Source organism: Bombus vosnesenskii, unplaced genomic scaffold, assembly GCF_011952255.1.
Source record: "Bombus vosnesenskii isolate JDL3184/JDL3185 unplaced genomic scaffold, Bvos_JDL3184-5_v1.1 scf7180000013301, whole genome shotgun sequence".
NCBI classification, from domain to species: domain Eukaryota; kingdom Metazoa; phylum Arthropoda; class Insecta; order Hymenoptera; family Apidae; genus Bombus; species Bombus vosnesenskii.
The window spans coordinates 229220-244470 of NW_022882950.1; the positions used below are offsets into that span (position 1 = coordinate 229220).

The 15251-nt window shown below is 34.4% G+C and overlaps 5 protein-coding genes across 7 annotated transcripts; 1 reads left to right on the top strand and 4 right to left on the bottom strand.

Annotated features, from left to right (window-relative positions):
• Positions 1–481: 481 nt before the first annotated feature.
• Positions 482–1821, bottom strand: LOC117233967 (peroxiredoxin-like). Its single transcript, XM_033494712.1, has 3 exons — positions 1435–1821; positions 1115–1341; positions 482–1038 (listed from the first exon to the last, which is right to left on the bottom strand). Exons 1-3 carry the CDS (start codon positions 1477–1479, stop codon positions 579–581), a joined length of 732 nt encoding a protein of 243 aa, XP_033350603.1. The 5' UTR covers positions 1480–1821; the 3' UTR covers positions 482–578.
• Positions 1822–2292: 471 nt separating this feature from the next.
• On the bottom strand, positions 2293–4964 carry LOC117233966 (negative elongation factor A). Of its 2 annotated transcripts, XM_033494710.1 has the most exons (7): positions 4663–4743; positions 4258–4310; positions 3878–4180; positions 3379–3792; positions 3118–3314; positions 2947–3046; positions 2293–2872 (listed from the first exon to the last, which is right to left on the bottom strand). In XM_033494710.1, exons 1-7 carry the CDS (start codon positions 4671–4673, stop codon positions 2640–2642), a joined length of 1311 nt encoding a protein of 436 aa, XP_033350601.1. In that variant the 5' UTR covers positions 4674–4743; the 3' UTR covers positions 2293–2639. The 2 variants fall into 2 exon arrangements, with proteins under 2 accessions (XP_033350601.1, XP_033350600.1); XM_033494709.1 differs by having other exon boundaries at positions 3878–4310; positions 4663–4964.
• Positions 4965–9938: 4974 nt separating this feature from the next.
• LOC117233979 (40S ribosomal protein S23) lies at positions 9939–10900 on the bottom strand. The gene is made up of 3 exons (XM_033494731.1): positions 10744–10900; positions 10386–10545; positions 9939–10275 (listed from the first exon to the last, which is right to left on the bottom strand). The coding sequence occupies exons 1-3, from the start codon at positions 10745–10747 to the stop codon at positions 10008–10010; spliced, it is 432 nt and encodes a 143-aa protein (XP_033350622.1). The 5' UTR covers positions 10748–10900; the 3' UTR covers positions 9939–10007.
• Positions 10901–11231: 331 nt separating this feature from the next.
• LOC117233976 (tumor protein 63) lies at positions 11232–12665 on the top strand. Of its 2 annotated transcripts, none has more exons than XM_033494726.1 (3): positions 11232–11445; positions 11550–11778; positions 11859–12665. In XM_033494726.1, exons 1-3 carry the CDS (start codon positions 11363–11365, stop codon positions 12582–12584), a joined length of 1038 nt encoding a protein of 345 aa, XP_033350617.1. In that variant the 5' UTR covers positions 11232–11362; the 3' UTR covers positions 12585–12665. The 2 variants fall into 2 exon arrangements, with proteins under 2 accessions (XP_033350617.1, XP_033350619.1); XM_033494728.1 differs by having other exon boundaries at positions 11340–11460.
• On the bottom strand, positions 12539–15154 carry LOC117233969. The gene is made up of 5 exons (XM_033494714.1): positions 14447–15154; positions 14180–14390; positions 13229–14068; positions 12835–13150; positions 12539–12795 (listed from the first exon to the last, which is right to left on the bottom strand). The coding sequence occupies exons 1-4, from the start codon at positions 14689–14691 to the stop codon at positions 12911–12913; spliced, it is 1536 nt and encodes a 511-aa protein (XP_033350605.1). The 5' UTR covers positions 14692–15154; the 3' UTR covers positions 12539–12795; positions 12835–12910.
• Positions 15155–15251: the final 97 nt, after the last annotated feature.

Genomic DNA, 15251 nt, shown 5'->3' on the forward strand with positions numbered 1-15251 from the left:
ATGATAATAATCTGTCTTATACTTTTCCATCGTTACTCCTTTCTTACACAAATTTGGGGAGAAACAGACTTTCAGAGATTTGTCCTATCGTCATTACTTTCATCGCCACAAAGAATAAAATTGACCAATACAAGATTGCTGTTCTCCTTCTATACTGACACTCCAAATTCGACCCTTGAATCCTCTGTATCACGCGCATGTGTACGAGACTGTTCACGGACCTTTTTCTCCCCCTTCTTACTTTCAATTCAAGCACCGCAAGCAGTCCCCTCATGGCCTTTGCTTCTGATACAAGAGTCTGAACATACATACCCTCCATTTTATAGCTGAAAAAGTTCCGTCTAAGAGCGGTCCGATTACATAAACGCGCATATTATCGTTCGTATTTTTCACAGCTTGGAAAAAAAAAGAAAGAAATTAAAATAAAGAATAATTTTTAAAAATTATGTAAGATTATAGAAGTAAGATTATCTCGTCTTCGTGATATTTGCAAGTATATATTAATATTTTATTTTTACTACTCCATATTACAATACATTATACGTTATACGTTTATGAAAACGGTTCGTTCGCAATGTTCAATTAACGGATTCAAAGTATTGTTTACTATCTTTTGGGTTTGGTTTAATAGTTTTAGAATCTGGCTGCCAGTTGGCAGGACAGACTTCTCCATGTTTTTCAACAAACTGAAATGCCTTGATGAGCCTCAATGTTTCATCTACGCTTCTACCCACTGGTAAATCATTTACGCTAAGCTGCCTCAATATTCCTTCTTTATCTATGATGAAAAGGCCTCTTAAAGCAACTCCAGAATCCGGGAGAAGGACATTATATTTAACCGATATTTCCTTGTTAAAATCACTGAGAAGAGGATAACCCAAATTGCCACCCAGGCCTCCCTGTTTTCTTGGCGTATTAGTCCATGCTAAATGACTAAAATGCGAGTCTGTAGAAACTCCAATCACTTGCGTATTCAGAGCTTTAAACTCTGAAATTTTCTCACTGAATGCTATCAACTCAGTGGGACACACAAATGTGCTAAAAATAAAGTCTTGTATTTATTTTAGAGAAAATATTTGGTTTTCTCTGGTCGTTCTCTATCGTTAAAACTTACAAGTCTAAAGGATAAAAGAAAAGCACAACATATTTTCCCCTGTAATCACTTAGGTTGATTTCCTTGAAATCACCATCAACCACGGCAGTTCCAGAAAACTCAGGTGCAGGTTTCTGAATCTGAAGCTGACAGGAAAAAAGATTGCTACTAACGCAAAGACTTCGAGCGTAGTGCACTAACGTCGGCTGTCGAGTTTTAAACATCAAATTTGATGTTGCAACAAATACCTGTAAATGTATATATTACGTTGCATATTAAAATAAACTTCAGAACTTAAATGAATTAAATGATTGATATCTCTATCAAGTTAATCGACTTACCGCTTTACATGTTTGGGAATGTAAAGATGCTAACAATCGAAGCATTATTAATATATAAATTATCGGTTACGTGGATGGAGAAGTATTTAAACGAACACGAGGCTACTTCACAAAATAATACTTATTCAAAGCTTACTCTCCGAACGTTTGATAGTTTGTAGTTCTTAAAGAGGTTATATAACTCACTTTTCTTGTGAATAGCGCATTTTAATAAGAAATAATTACGAAAGATCACTGTATTACATTTATTTCAATTACATACAGATTTATTCACTTGCAAATTATTATAAAAATAATTGTTTAATCTCTTACGAAATATTCTCTTCAGAAATCAGGATACCCCTACAGTAAAATGTTAGAGGGCGACAAACGTAGGATTAAAATTCAAAACTGATCTATGGAATCGCCAATATTTCGATATCCAACTCGATACTTGAATTATTCCCGAACAATATAATCGGTCGTACTCGATTGATTGATAAGGTATAACTATTAATAAAATTAAATATTTATCAATATAACCATATTTTATTCAAATAACAATATTATAAGTTTTATGTTCATTCTTATTCAGTGGGGAAACATATATTTTATATGTATATTTTATATATATATAAACGATAATCGTAGCATATAAATTAATAACGTTTGGTTTCTCCTACAATGGGAAATATCACACTGTCCGTTGATAAATAATATTTAACTTTATAATTAACCGATGATTCATGATAATTTGTTCATTGTCGGTGAAACCAGATGCGCATTAAAAATAGAGATTTTTATTTCAGATAGGATTTGAAATTTGTTGAAAATTACGTTCATACGTTATATACGTTGTGTCCAATAAAAAATGCATTGGCCATTTGACTCATCCTCTATTTTGAAAAATGGAAACGATGTATTTCTTGATTATTACATATTATCTTTTTGAAGTAACACAAGTTCTTCTCTTATAACTTTAAAATATACACCGCACTTTGAAGCCTTACTACTAAAACATGATATACAGGTCTGCTTACAGAGGCCACATCTTGCCTTCTGCACTCAAATACTTTAGCTATCTATACAACAGAGCTTCTTTAAAAACAGTCATCCAAGCAACGGCAATGTCATTGATTTATATAATCGCGATCCGAAAAAGATCTCTTTTTTCGTTCTTTTTTTGTTTTCTTTTTCGTTTTTTGTTTTTTTTTTTTGTTTTTTGTTTAATTGGAAGCCGTTGCAGTTGCATTGGAAGCAGGGGTTGTAGCGGACGTTGATTCTTCTGTAACGATTCGTCGATTTTTTTTTATCCTTTTCCATTCACCATTCGTGTAATTCATTTGAAAATGTGTCTCGACTAACATAGGTACACTTGTACCATCCGATTGCGTCACTTCTTCTATATTTTCCGAGAGCATTACTGTGACTATATTACCCAATTTCGGACAAGGATTATCTAAGCAATAAAAGATCATAGATAAGAGTGTTTATATTAAAAGATATTTGAGATTGTAACAAACAGGTGCATACCCCTTGAGCCAGCCATAAAACCTAGAATAAGGGCTTTTTCTGGTCGGGTTACTTTGTTAGCTGTTCTAAACATTTCTTGCGCCTCCAACATTTGTTCTCGCTACAAATACACAAAATAAATTAACGATCTTATAGAAGTATGAATCCTATATTGTAAATATTTCTACGTACCGTGAGAGACAAGCCTTTTCTTGTGTTTGCTGCTGCATTGGCAGGTTGTGCAGTAGTTTGTATACGAATTTGTGTAACTGTCTGAGCTGGTCTAACCGTTTGTACTCCGACAGGTGTACTTTCCACTGGTGTAATAACTGTTGGCGTCACAACAGGTACACCTGTACTCGGTGTTGAAGGTGTACCTGGTGTTGTAGCTGTATTAAAAAAAGAAATGAATTATTTTCTGTTCATCATATGTAACTATATACAAAAACATACGAGTTTGCGGCGTGGTTACTGCCGGTGCTCCACTTGGAGGAGTAGATGTTGTATAAGATTGTATAGATGCTACAGGAGTAATTGGAGTAGCAGGTGGATTAATCGAACTTAAACCCTGAGCATATTCTGGCGTCGTTGATGTTTCTGTTGTAGTCGTAGCTGTTGATGCTGCGGCAGCTGCCACTGCTTGAGCTTCTGCAACTTTCTTCTGTTGTTCTTCTAATTCTATCATTCTCTTTCGTTTCTTTGCTTGAGCATAGCCAAGTGGTTGCTCATTAATATCTAATAACTTAATGCCACCATCTTTGCGCATCCTATTACTGAGAGGTGTCCTATTAGACATTGAAGAGCTCGTAAGTGAGGGAGAGCGAAAACCACTTGGAGGGACTCTACTAGGAATGCCTTTCAGAGGTGCTGCAAATAATATATTATTTTATATTTTCATATTCTCTTTATTTTTTCAAGGTAATCCTAGTTAGAACTACATATATAAGCTTACTTGTGTCAGTCATTTTTCTAGGCATTCCTCTGCTCCTCACAGGCACTGTAGGAGCAGTACTCTTTTTCAAATTACTCGCAGCATCAGTACTCTTTTGAAGCAACTCTGCTCTTAATGCAGCACTTTTTGGTTTTCTTTTTAGAGTAAAATGCTTGACTGGGATAGGCTGTTGACCAACCACAGAAGTAAGAGCAGTCTTATTAAGATAATGACATTCCAATGGAAGCATTGCTGGATCATTTTGTTTTTTCAAAAGTTTCCGAAGATCATTAACTAATTCTCCAAAAATAGGCCTATGTTCATCTAAATCAGTAATATCTGTGTTCAAAGAACCTGTTGATGGAAATGTCTTCATCGCTTCGGATAACATTGATACCCACAATTCGCTGTCCAATGATGCCACTTCAATGATTTCTTCCAGTTCAACACGCCACTGCACAGTTTAATAAAATAATATAATAATTAATAAAATATATATGTTTATACATATAAATTAAGCTTATTATTAATTATATTTTATAATAATTATATTATTATAATTATATTATTAATTATATTTATACATATAAATTAAGCTTAACTAAATTTTAATTACATTAAAAATGAAGGAATACATTACATATTTTTTTAAAGTATAAATAATTAAAATTCATAAATTTATTTTATGGATTATTCAATATTCAACGTATTGAAGCCATCGTTATAAATATTTTTACGCGTATTTTAAGAACAAATTGCTGCACTTTTTCGTGCCTTAGATATTTGTAACAAACAAACTGTCTTACCTCCTCGACATTCCGTCTTGGAATGTGGAAAAATGAAAGAAGTAATTTAAGTTTAACTTGCGTTTGAAGATCTGGAAAACAGTCTTTAATATTCCGCAGTACTTCTGCGTTGAGTTGTGAACAAATTGAGCTTCCAGTCCAGCTATCATTTGACGTTCCAAGCTTGTTATGAAGCCACAACGACGTATCACTGTCCCTCACATTCGCCATATTGGAGTCGTTTGTTTCGTACATTTGACGTACATTACCGTGGTGCGCCACATGTTATTCCCGCCATGTTCCCGCCATAAAGTAATGTATATCCATACAGCATGCAAATTGTAGATGGACATTGATCTATTTATGATATATTAAACGTATATATCGAGTCACAATCCGAGTCCGAGTCCACAATTCGTCATTGAAGTCCTCCATCGTCTTACCGCACGTAAGGTACTTTTATTGTCACAATTAGGGATGTAAACAGACGCGAACTCACGGCGGACACACGCACGCGACACTAGTGACGATGGTCTCAGGCTCGATAACGAATCCACGGTCAACGGGAGGATAGATATCCTTGCTCTAACTCAAACGTGTACCACTCTCTGATCGTAAGGCGCTACTCCCTTCGTCGATCAAATCTCAAGAAAGAATAAATTTTCGTCCCGATGATGCCACCGAGGAAAACTATGATGGGGTGTGTCTAAGGACACGAGATCGTCGGATTCGTCGAGTATAGCCCTCGTTCCGAAAGTAAGGGAAATTGACGTCGCTGTCAATTGGTCAATTTGGGACAAAGACTGCAGGTCCGTTTGAAGAATCTTAATTACCGAAAAAACCCAGGTTTTATAGCGGATCCTCGGGCTAACTGGACTTGTGCTATGTAAGTGCCTCAACATCTGGTATTCGTTGTCCGAAGGAACCGTTGGCATGTTTTACTGTCAGGTACCTCTATGGATATTCTTTTAATGAGGGTCATACTATCGCTCCATACCTTTATTAGATGAAGCGCCCGTCCCGTTGACCGCGGCTACGTTCGGCGGTTGATGGTCGCCTTGAGCCCAAGTTTATTATCACCAATCGCCAACAAGTACAATTGGGCAGAATGACGGCAAATTGTTTAGTTACAACTGTAAGCTTTAATTACAATCTTACGGATTTTCCCGAAGTTCCAGAGGGGAGGCTCCGGTGTCCTTTCATCTCCGACATATATATCATATCAATATCACATCAATACATAATCATATCAAAGAAGATTCAAGTATACTTATGTGTAATGCTAAACCAAAGTTAAATTATTCCTTACCTATTTTGAAAATTTACGAAAGGATCTAAATGAGCATCTATGATCTAAAGGATCAAACATTATCACCTATTTGTGAATTTGAAGAAGGGAGAACATGTCTGACCAGTATATGAACATTGTGAACCAGTATAAGCCTGTGGCTCACTCTAGCACAAATATATTGTACTACAGTAGGGTAAAAGCTACCGCAGCGAATTTAACTATACATCAGCGTGGCCGGGGCAATAAACAAAGTTTATTTAACAAATTTATCGATTAAACGTTAGAATTGTTAATGAATAATAACTGTGATCACTCTCAAATTTCGTATTTACTTTCGTTACATAAGACATACATTTCGAAGATATAAATCGCACGTTTTTTAATACTATAAACTTCAATTAAATTAACGTTTACAGGCATTAGTTAATAACTATTTGTGTTATTGGATAATAAATAAAACGTAGATTGTCATGTAAAATCCAAGCAGAGAAATAGGTTGCTGTGCGACCTAAAAAGTTCGAATCGTTGAATCGTAGAATCATTAGAACCGTCACGCTGAGTTCAGAGTCTAAATAAATTTCATTAAAGGGCAAAACTTTTTTTAAAGTACTTAATCTATTATAATTCAATTTTAAATATGAGTTATCGTTTAAGTTCATTTTTCTTGCCGTGTGATTCTTCAATTAAACGTCGAATTAGTTTTCCGAATTGTTTGAAGTTAAAACACAAGTAGAGCTTTTTTTTTTATTTATTTATTTATTTATTTGAATTTTACAATTTGTCCAGTAGGACATTTGGTAAAATATTATAGCGGTATACTAATATAACATGTGGGTGGCTACCCCCAGCGGGGTACCATCATCGTGTTTGTTAGGTTATGTCCTTGTGAGATCTGTTGGGTGTTTCCTTTTTAATCTTCTTTATATGCTTGATGTGTCGACCGTTTCCGCTGCCAGCCGGTTTGGGTGCGTTGCTATTCTTTCTCTGTACCTTCTTGCACTTCTGTTAATCTCCTCCTTGACCGTTGATATTCCCAGGTCTTTCCGAATGTCCTCGTTTCTAACGTACCATGGCGCGTTTACTATTGTTCTGAGTATTTTAGATTGCGTTGCCTCTATTTTGGTTATATGGCTCGTTGCTGCTGTTCCCCATAGTGCTATTCCGTATGTCCAGATTGGTTTTATGACCATTTTATATATTTTTAATTTGTTTTCTATGCTTAGTTTGGATTTTCGACTTGTTAGCCAGTACATTTGTCTCCTTGCCATCTGTATTTTGTCTATTGTTGCTTTAATATGCTGTTTCCATGTGAGTCGTGTATCTAAGTGGAGTCCTAGGTATTTGACTTGCCTTGTTTGTATTATGTGTGTGCCGTTTAGTACAATGTTTGGTGGTTTCTGTTTTCGCAGTGTGAATGTAATGTGTTTGCATTTATCGGGGTTTGCTTTAATTTGTTTTGCTTGAAGCCACTTTTCTATTTTTGTGATATGTTCTTGTAGTAATGTAACTGCTGTTGCAGGGTTAGTGTGCCTGACTAGTACAGCTGTGTCATCCGCGAACGTCAGTATTTTGTTATTGTTAGTTGTTGGTATGTTGGCCGTGTATAATATGTATAAAATTGGTCCTAGGACGCTTCCTTGCGGAACTCCTGCCTTGATTTCTTTAACTTCAGAGTATGTGTCTTTGATTTTTACTATGAAGCTTCTGCTGCTTAAGTATGGTGCAGTATTGTTTTGTTTCCAGCGCCTGTAAGATTTCATTGACGAGTCTGTGCGTTTGTTCTATTCTGGAGTGTTTGTTTCTGAATCCGAATTGGTGATCCGGTATTAGTTGATTCTTCTCTATTATGGGTTTTATCTGGTCGTAAATTATTTTCTCTAGTATCTTAGAGAACACCGGAAGTAGTGAGATTGGTCGGTAGGATTTGGTTTCGTGTGGGTCCTTGCCTGGTTTGGGTATCGTTATGATTTGTGCCAGTTTCCAAGTTTTTGGAAAGTATTGTATTCTTAGTATTGCGTTAACTATTATTGTGATTTGTCTTATCGCTTTTGGCGGAAGGTTTTTCAAGATTTTGCCGTTAATTAGGTCGATTCCTGGTGCTTTATTATTTTTTGTTTTCTCAATTATGTTTCTGATTTCTTGTGCTGTTGCTTTGGCTATGGTGTAGTGATTGTCAGTTGGTGTACTAGTAGTTAGCGCATCCTCGTCCGTATGACTATTGTGGTTGCTGTTGTTGATGTTATGTGGGATGAATGTGTTGCATAGGTGGTTGGAGAATTCTTCAGCTTGCTCTTCGTTGCTTCTTGCCCATGTGTTGTCTGCTCTTCTGATTGCTGGTACCATTTTTATTGTCTTCTTTATTTTCTTTGTGGCTTTCCATAGGGAGTAGTTGTAGTTCTCGTGGGCAGATAGTGACTCGATGAACTTTGTGAACTCGTTGTTGTTGTGCTCTTTTATTTTGTTTTTTATTTCTTTTGTGAGTTTGTTTAGGTGTTTTTTGTTTTCTTTTGTTCTGTGTTTTTGCCATTTTGCTTTCGCTTTTGTTTTTTCTCTAACTTTTTCGAGGATGTCTAGTGGAACTGTTTTTGTTTGTCTGTTGGTTGTTTCAGGTATAGTGGTTGCCATTGCTGCTTCTTGGATAGTTTCTGTGAATGTTGTTACTGCTTGATCGATGTGTTCAGGTGTTTTCAGTGGGATGTTGCGGCTGATTTTGCTCTCTATTATTTCTTTGAATATTTGCCATTTGGTGGTTTTATTGCATAGCTTCTCTGTGCTGCTGTAAAGTATTGGTTTGTTTCTATATGTAATTATTATGGGCGTATGGTCGGAGGTAAGATCAAGGCTGGGTGCTATGTTTAGTTTATTTGCGTTTAGTCCCTTTGTAACTGCAAGGTCTAGCAGGTCAGGTATTTTGCTCAGGTCTGTCGGCTAGTATGTCGGTCTTCCTGTGGATAATATATTGAGGTTATTATTTCTAATGTATTTTTCCAAGGTTCTGCCTCGAGGTGTGGCGATTCTTGATCCCCATAGTGTGTGCTTTGAGTTATAGTCTCCCGCTGCAATATACTTGTCACCTAAGTGTCGGAAGTACTCTTCCCACATTTGCGTTGTAATTTTGTGTCGCGGCGGTACGTATACTGCTAGCAACTGCAGTTGGTTGCTCTTAGTCTGTACGATAACGGTGGTTGCTTGTATATGCTCCTTACTGACCTGGCTAACACAAGTAGAGTGCCTCAGCACTCCACAGGCTGCAACCTTGCCAAAATCCTCAGAATCTTTTAAAGATCACGCAACAATGTAATAGAACAGGTTTAAAAAATAATGTCATTAAAAAATGTATATAAAGTTGCCTATAATTAATTCTACAACTACAAAAAGAATGGTTCCTTATAAGAAAGTATATTTCTAAAAATGAACCAGAAATGAAAAAGCTTTACTTTTTCAGTTCATTTGTCATATAGAATCGTTCCTTTACTGATTGTACCAACTAATGAAAATGGTTGAGATTTGTTACTTAATGAAGAGGAAAGAAATTGTATGGAGGCGCGCGCATTAATCCATTGATTCATGGTCACATTTAATGCAAAAAGTATCAAGAATACATTATACTCCAGGAATGTCGATATTAATAATATAAATTCAAACTTTTCATCATTAAGGCAGATTTTGTATATTTCTATATACTTGCTTATATTTAATACAATTAATATTAATTTATATAAATTAAAATTATTTAACGTTCAGTTTCTACAAGCAAAAAGGGAAATATTGAACGCCAATGTACCACAATAGGAAAGTTAAATACTTCATTGAATGAAATTACTAAAAATGTTATTATTACATATATTGTAAAAGTTAAGAATGTGTATTTCCATTCTTATTGATTTCTAATGCTAATTCTCCTTTAACTGTTTTTTAAAACATCGGTCTTTGCGTTTGTATTTTTGTACTTTTGTAAAAGTAAAAGCTTCTACAGGTACGGGTAAATTAATAATTAATTAAAACAGTTAATTAATAAAATATTAATTGATTTAAAAATCTTTTACAGATTTGTTAGAAATACATGACAATGATTTTATGATCTAGGTCGTTCTTTCTTTTCTTTATAAAGTGCAAGTAACGAAACATTAGCAACTTTCACTACTTTGAATCGAACTCCTGGAATATCACCCACTGCATGACCTTTACGACCAAAACCTGCTACCAACACTTCGTCATTCTCCTCGATATTGTTTAAACAACCATCCCTAGGTACAAAAGCAGTAATTTTCTTGCCATTTTTGATAAGTTGCACTCGTACGCATTTACGAATAGCAGAGTTTGGTTGTTTGGCTTCTACACCACTGAAAACATATGATCGTTGAATTAAAATTTCATATAGAAATTTATTCTAATTCGAAGAGATTAATATAAATATGATATAATAAGAGACGAATAATATAAATATACATACACTTTTTCTAAAACAATACCCTTAGCATGAGAAGCACCACCGAATGGATTGGCTTTCCACCGCGTTCCCAAGTGAGCTTTTTTGTAGTCTTTATCATTCCATCGTTGATCGCGTCTGTGGTTTACATGCTTACGCGCAGTACGAAGACCACGAGGTTTACCTGTAAATCAAAAAGTTAGGTTATGTACCATTTTTATTTAATACATTTCATCTTCATTTTATTATTTCAAAATCTTCTACTAAACATTTAATGAAACTATAGTTAAAACAAATTCAACAGTCGATGAGAACAACACATATTTATCAATTTCAGATTTACACTTTTAAAAACAATGTAATTTTAACATCGACCACTGACCCATCTTGCTCGTTTCTTTATACGATCGGAAGAGGCTAACGTGAATATCTAATAAATCAACGTTGTCTGTTACCGATGTATTGGAAATTATACGATTTCGAATGAAGTATCCGCATGTAAGCGTCTTCGATTATAGCTTGATACTTTTTAATTGGTCGACAGAATTTAGTAACCCCATTAGGATTGGATATAGATAGATTTTTATTAATAAGGTAAAAGTCAAATGAACATGTATAAAAAATATAAATTAAGAAGAGAAAGAACAATTTTTGTTGTTGTTGTTGTTGTTAAAGGGTATTATCTTTAGCATTCCTAATACGCATATCCTTACAAGCGCCGGTTATACAATATTACTATTTTATTTATTATAGGTATAACTTATTTTGAAATGAGTTAACGAGTTAATGAGTTTATTTCTTTGCCCTGGAAGCCCTTCAGATATAAAATACATTATTACTTGGACTCCAACTGATGGTGCGATTTTTAAAATAATTGAGAATCAACCATTATTTCAACGAATGATTTTCCCGCGGATATAAATAGCGTCTTTTTCACCGCAACGTGATTTATATTTATATGTGGGTTTGTTGTGACAAATCTAGCAAATATTTGATGGAATATGACTACTGCAAATGGGTTTTCAGACTCACAAGAGTCTGATATATTAGGTGAAGAAGAATATAAGGCACTAGTAAAGGATATGTAAGAAGTGTTGATATATAATTATTATATTACATTCTCATCGATATCGATATTTTATTTTTCGCTTGTATTAAATATATTACATGTTATATTGCTTTATTTAGTGGATTTAGTGGATCTTGGATGCAAAGTATAACAGAGGAAATGGAGGAAAAGTACGATTTGCCACAACAATATTTGGAATCTAAAAAGCAAATGAAAGATGAAGAAGAAGAACAAGATGAAGAGTATTTTCAAGAACTTGATCCTGCCATTCCAATAAAAGAAGAGTTTCCTGGTCGTTATAATTTTCAGGTTTCACTGGGTAATCTGGATTCTAGTAAGAATTGGGTAGTAAGTATATAATTAAACTGTTATTAATTACATACAATAATGTCTTAAATATGTAATTTAAGTTTATTCATCTTATATAGTATTCACAAGTATTAAAAAAAGTATTTATCAACATGGAAGAAACACTGCCATTACGTTTTAAGTGGGAACCACCTGAAGATGGTCTTCTTTTACGTACCGCCATGGTTTTTAGTTTAGATCAGTATGCTAGTGATCCAGTTAGAAGATGTCATAATCACATGGCACCAAATAATCCAAGTAATAGAGATGTAGCCCCCAGAGTGATTAAACATGTTGTTCGTTGTACACACCATCTTACCATGTATGAAGAAAGAAGTGAACATCTGTCTATAGTGGTACCCCTTAATAGACCACAACCTGGTTCTCAATATGTTCCAGTGTGCTTCAAATTTTTATGTAAAAATAGTTGCCCATCTGGAATGAATCGCAGACCAACAGAACTAATTTTTACTTTGGAAAATTGTAATAGAAGAATTTTGGGTCGACAAAGACTTCCTGTTAGAGTTTGTAGTTGTCCTAAAAGAGATAAGAAGAAAGAAGAAGCTGAAGTAACAGATACACAACCTGATATAAAAAAAAGAAAACTTTGTATACCAGTTGGGAAAAAAATGATGCCTTCCTGTGATACACATGTCTTCAATGTTCAATTAAATATTGTTGGAAAAGAAAACTACTTGGCTGTATTAAAGTATGCATATGACATCATGGCGGGTCAAGCAATAAAAACTGGTCAGCTTGATTTTTTTAAACCGTACATGGATGATATATTGCGTAAAACTCCCTAAATGCATATTTGCATGAATGTTATGTCTTTCACATATATGTTTAAAAAAAACAAGGAACATGGTTTTATAATGTGCTATCTATTTATATATTTTACAAAGCTAATAATGTATATTTTAATAATTCCATTTGTTATTGCACGTTGATCTTAATAGATGACTATCCTCTTTTATAGTGGATTCTATAATGCATCATAATACTACTTATATATATTTATATTATTTAGTAGTATATATATATATATATATATATTAATATTGTGATACTATACATCTTTTACACTAGAATACAATGTATTTTATAATTTTTAATAGCTTTTATGTATATTCTATATCTCTAACTGTTCATTTGAATGACATTCTATTAGTTGAATGTCCAATGTGTACAATAACAAAGCATTTGGTAAGGGGGCAATATGTTGGGATGTTAACATCATGGGATTTGTAAGACTTGCAACACTTCTACGCATTCTTATCTCAGTACCATTCTGCCCTTTACCATATAAAGTCCATTCCCATGGTATTTTTCCCCCTCTGGTACTACTGATCCAAACAATTTCATCTTCACACTGTATATTTATGACAACATTATGATAACATTATTTTGTATACGAAATAAATAACTGTATCAAGCTTAAGAAATATACCTGAAAGAAAAAGAGATCTTCACCACAGTGTAATATGTAAACAGCTTTTGAACCAAATGGAAGAGGTACTGGAAGTTTAACACAAATAGAATAAAAATGAACTTGTGGTAGTTCATGAATTCCGCTCAAATGTTCCAATACCGTAACAGGTGTAATAATATCTTTACATCCATTTTGCCTTGAAAGAGGACACATGATTTGGGTACAGGTTATAGAATCTATAGAGCCTCCCCAAATTGGTGTGGGAGATACATTGGACATTAAACTATTACTACTTGATATTAAGGTAACAGTTGCATCAGATTGCAAATGATTGTCAACGTCTTTCATAGTCTCTTTTGACAATTCTCCAGTACTTGCAGATTTCGTTCGATCATACAAACTTGCATGTTCATCAGGGTTTAAATCTACAGGTGCAGTATTTGCATTTGGCTTTTCATTGGAAAATATTGTTAAATTATCCACTGAAGCAGCTTTTTCCAATCCACCGCGAAATAACCTGCTTAATAATAATTGACGTGTTTTCGTATTTGTAAAATCATGTTTCTCCGCTGTTTGTTTTAGTTCTTTCTTCTTGTTTTTACCAAAAAGCCGATCTTGAAGATTTCGCGTGTGACATTCTGCATTGTTATTTACATTGCCTTTTATGTCAAAAATGTCCTGAAATAACTTATGAAGTTTATCCGCGAGCAAACACCTTCCTTGACCCAGTCTAACTCTACAAATCGGACAACGATGTGTTTTTGATCTACATCCAACACAAATGATATGACCATGAACACATTGAGAAACTGGAGGCAGGGAGCTTTCCAGGCAAACTGGACATTCTAGAGCTCGTGTCTAAATGAATTTAATAATTACTTTTCTAAAATATCGTAAAGTGTATCTAGACAAATTTAAAGAATAATTCTTTAATAATAAAGGAACTATCTAATATCAGAGTATACAGACCACTCCAGCTACTGCATTTGCAAGTTTACAGGCCACATCTGGCAGTGGTCCTTTCACAGCTATTCCGGTTTCTTTTTCTCCTTTGTTAATGCATCTCCAAATAAATAATTTTAAATCACATCCTTCATAATGATGGACTAAAGCTGCTATTTGTTTTACTTTTAATCCTATTAAATCCTTTCCATCGATACTAATTAAACAATCTCCAGCTCTAAAATTTAACAAACAAAATAAAACAGATTATTTCGTTGTTTCTCTTATTCTTACCTAAGTCCAGCATGATCAGCGATACTCCCGGTTTCGATATGGCTTATCCACGGATAAGGGTCCCACTTTGATTTTGTTAAATGAAATCCGCAAGATTTACCAATTGCTTTCGTTTTTTTTATATTTTCTAATATTATACAAATTTCCCCCGTAAAGGCTGTATCGATTGACGTACTGTTTTTCGCCATATAAATCTTAACGCCTGCAGATTCAGTTAAACGTTCTGAAGTAGATGCAACAGACATAGTTTTCCCGAGATTTTCTATTAATTACGCTCATTTAAATTTTTATTATTATTTAACATGTAAATGTTATGATCTTCACGAGGGCCACGCAATAATAAAACTGATCGAATCTGTTCTCTAAGCACGTTAAAAGTCTTGCTTGTGCACCTTCACCTACTTTCGTGTCCTTGACATTTATTCTCCGAGGGAATTCCAGTGTTGACCTTTTCCTTTTACTTCGACATTGAAATAAATATAAATCTAAAGGAAATGCTTTTTTACAGAATGTTATAAATGTATTTCTTATATTGAAACATGTATGTTTTAATAATGAAGGCCTTATTAATAATAATTAATTGTTATATATGTCGGAGATGAAAGGACACCGGAGCCTTCCCTCTGAAACTTCGGGAAAATCCGTAAGATTGTAATTAAAGCTTACAGTCGTAACTAAACAATTTGCCGTCATTCTGCCCAATTGTACTTGTTTGCGATTTATGATAATAAACTTGTGCTCAAGGCGACCATCAGTAGCCGAACGTAGCCGCGGTCAACGGGACGGACGCTTCGTCTAACAAAGG

Excerpts from the sequence above, each read along its gene's own strand:
- LOC117233969 (XM_033494714.1), bottom strand. The coding sequence starts at position 14,691 with ATGTCTGTTGCATCTACTTCAGAACGTTTAACTGAATCTGCAGGCGTT. Across the intron at positions 14,391-14,446 it reads GCTGATCATGCTGGACTTAG|AGCTGGAGATTGTTTAATTA; the intron begins GTAAGAATAAGA and ends GTTAAATTTTAG. Across the intron at positions 13,151-13,228 it reads AAGATCTCTTTTTCTTTCAG|TGTGAAGATGAAATTGTTTG; the intron begins GTATATTTCTTA and ends ATAAATATACAG.
- LOC117233967 (XM_033494712.1), bottom strand. The coding sequence starts at position 1,479 with ATGCTTCGATTGTTAGCATCTTTACATTCCCAAACATGTAAAGCG. Across the intron at positions 1,342-1,434 it reads ATTCCCAAACATGTAAAGCG|GTATTTGTTGCAACATCAAA; the intron begins GTAAGTCGATTA and ends ATACATTTACAG. Across the intron at positions 1,039-1,114 it reads TTCTTTTATCCTTTAGACTT|CACATTTGTGTGTCCCACTG; the intron begins GTAAGTTTTAAC and ends CTTTATTTTTAG.
- LOC117233979 (XM_033494731.1), bottom strand. Across the intron at positions 10,276-10,385 it reads GGTATTGTTTTAGAAAAAGT|TGGTGTAGAAGCCAAACAAC; the intron begins GTATGTATATTT and ends ATATGTTTTCAG.
- LOC117233976 (XM_033494726.1), top strand. The coding sequence starts at position 11,363 with ATGACTACTGCAAATGGGTTTTCAGACTCACAAGAGTCTGATATATTA. Across the intron at positions 11,446-11,549 it reads AAGGCACTAGTAAAGGATAT|TGGATTTAGTGGATCTTGGA; the intron begins GTAAGAAGTGTT and ends TGCTTTATTTAG. Across the intron at positions 11,779-11,858 it reads ATTCTAGTAAGAATTGGGTA|TATTCACAAGTATTAAAAAA; the intron begins GTAAGTATATAA and ends CATCTTATATAG.
- LOC117233966 (XM_033494709.1), bottom strand. The coding sequence starts at position 4,896 with ATGTACGAAACAAACGACTCCAATATGGCGAATGTGAGGGACAGTGAT. Across the intron at positions 3,315-3,378 it reads AGTAACCACGCCGCAAACTC|CTACAACACCAGGTACACCT; the intron begins GTATGTTTTTGT and ends TTTTTAATACAG. Across the intron at positions 3,047-3,117 it reads GAAAAGGCTTGTCTCTCACG|CGAGAACAAATGTTGGAGGC; the intron begins GTACGTAGAAAT and ends GTGTATTTGTAG.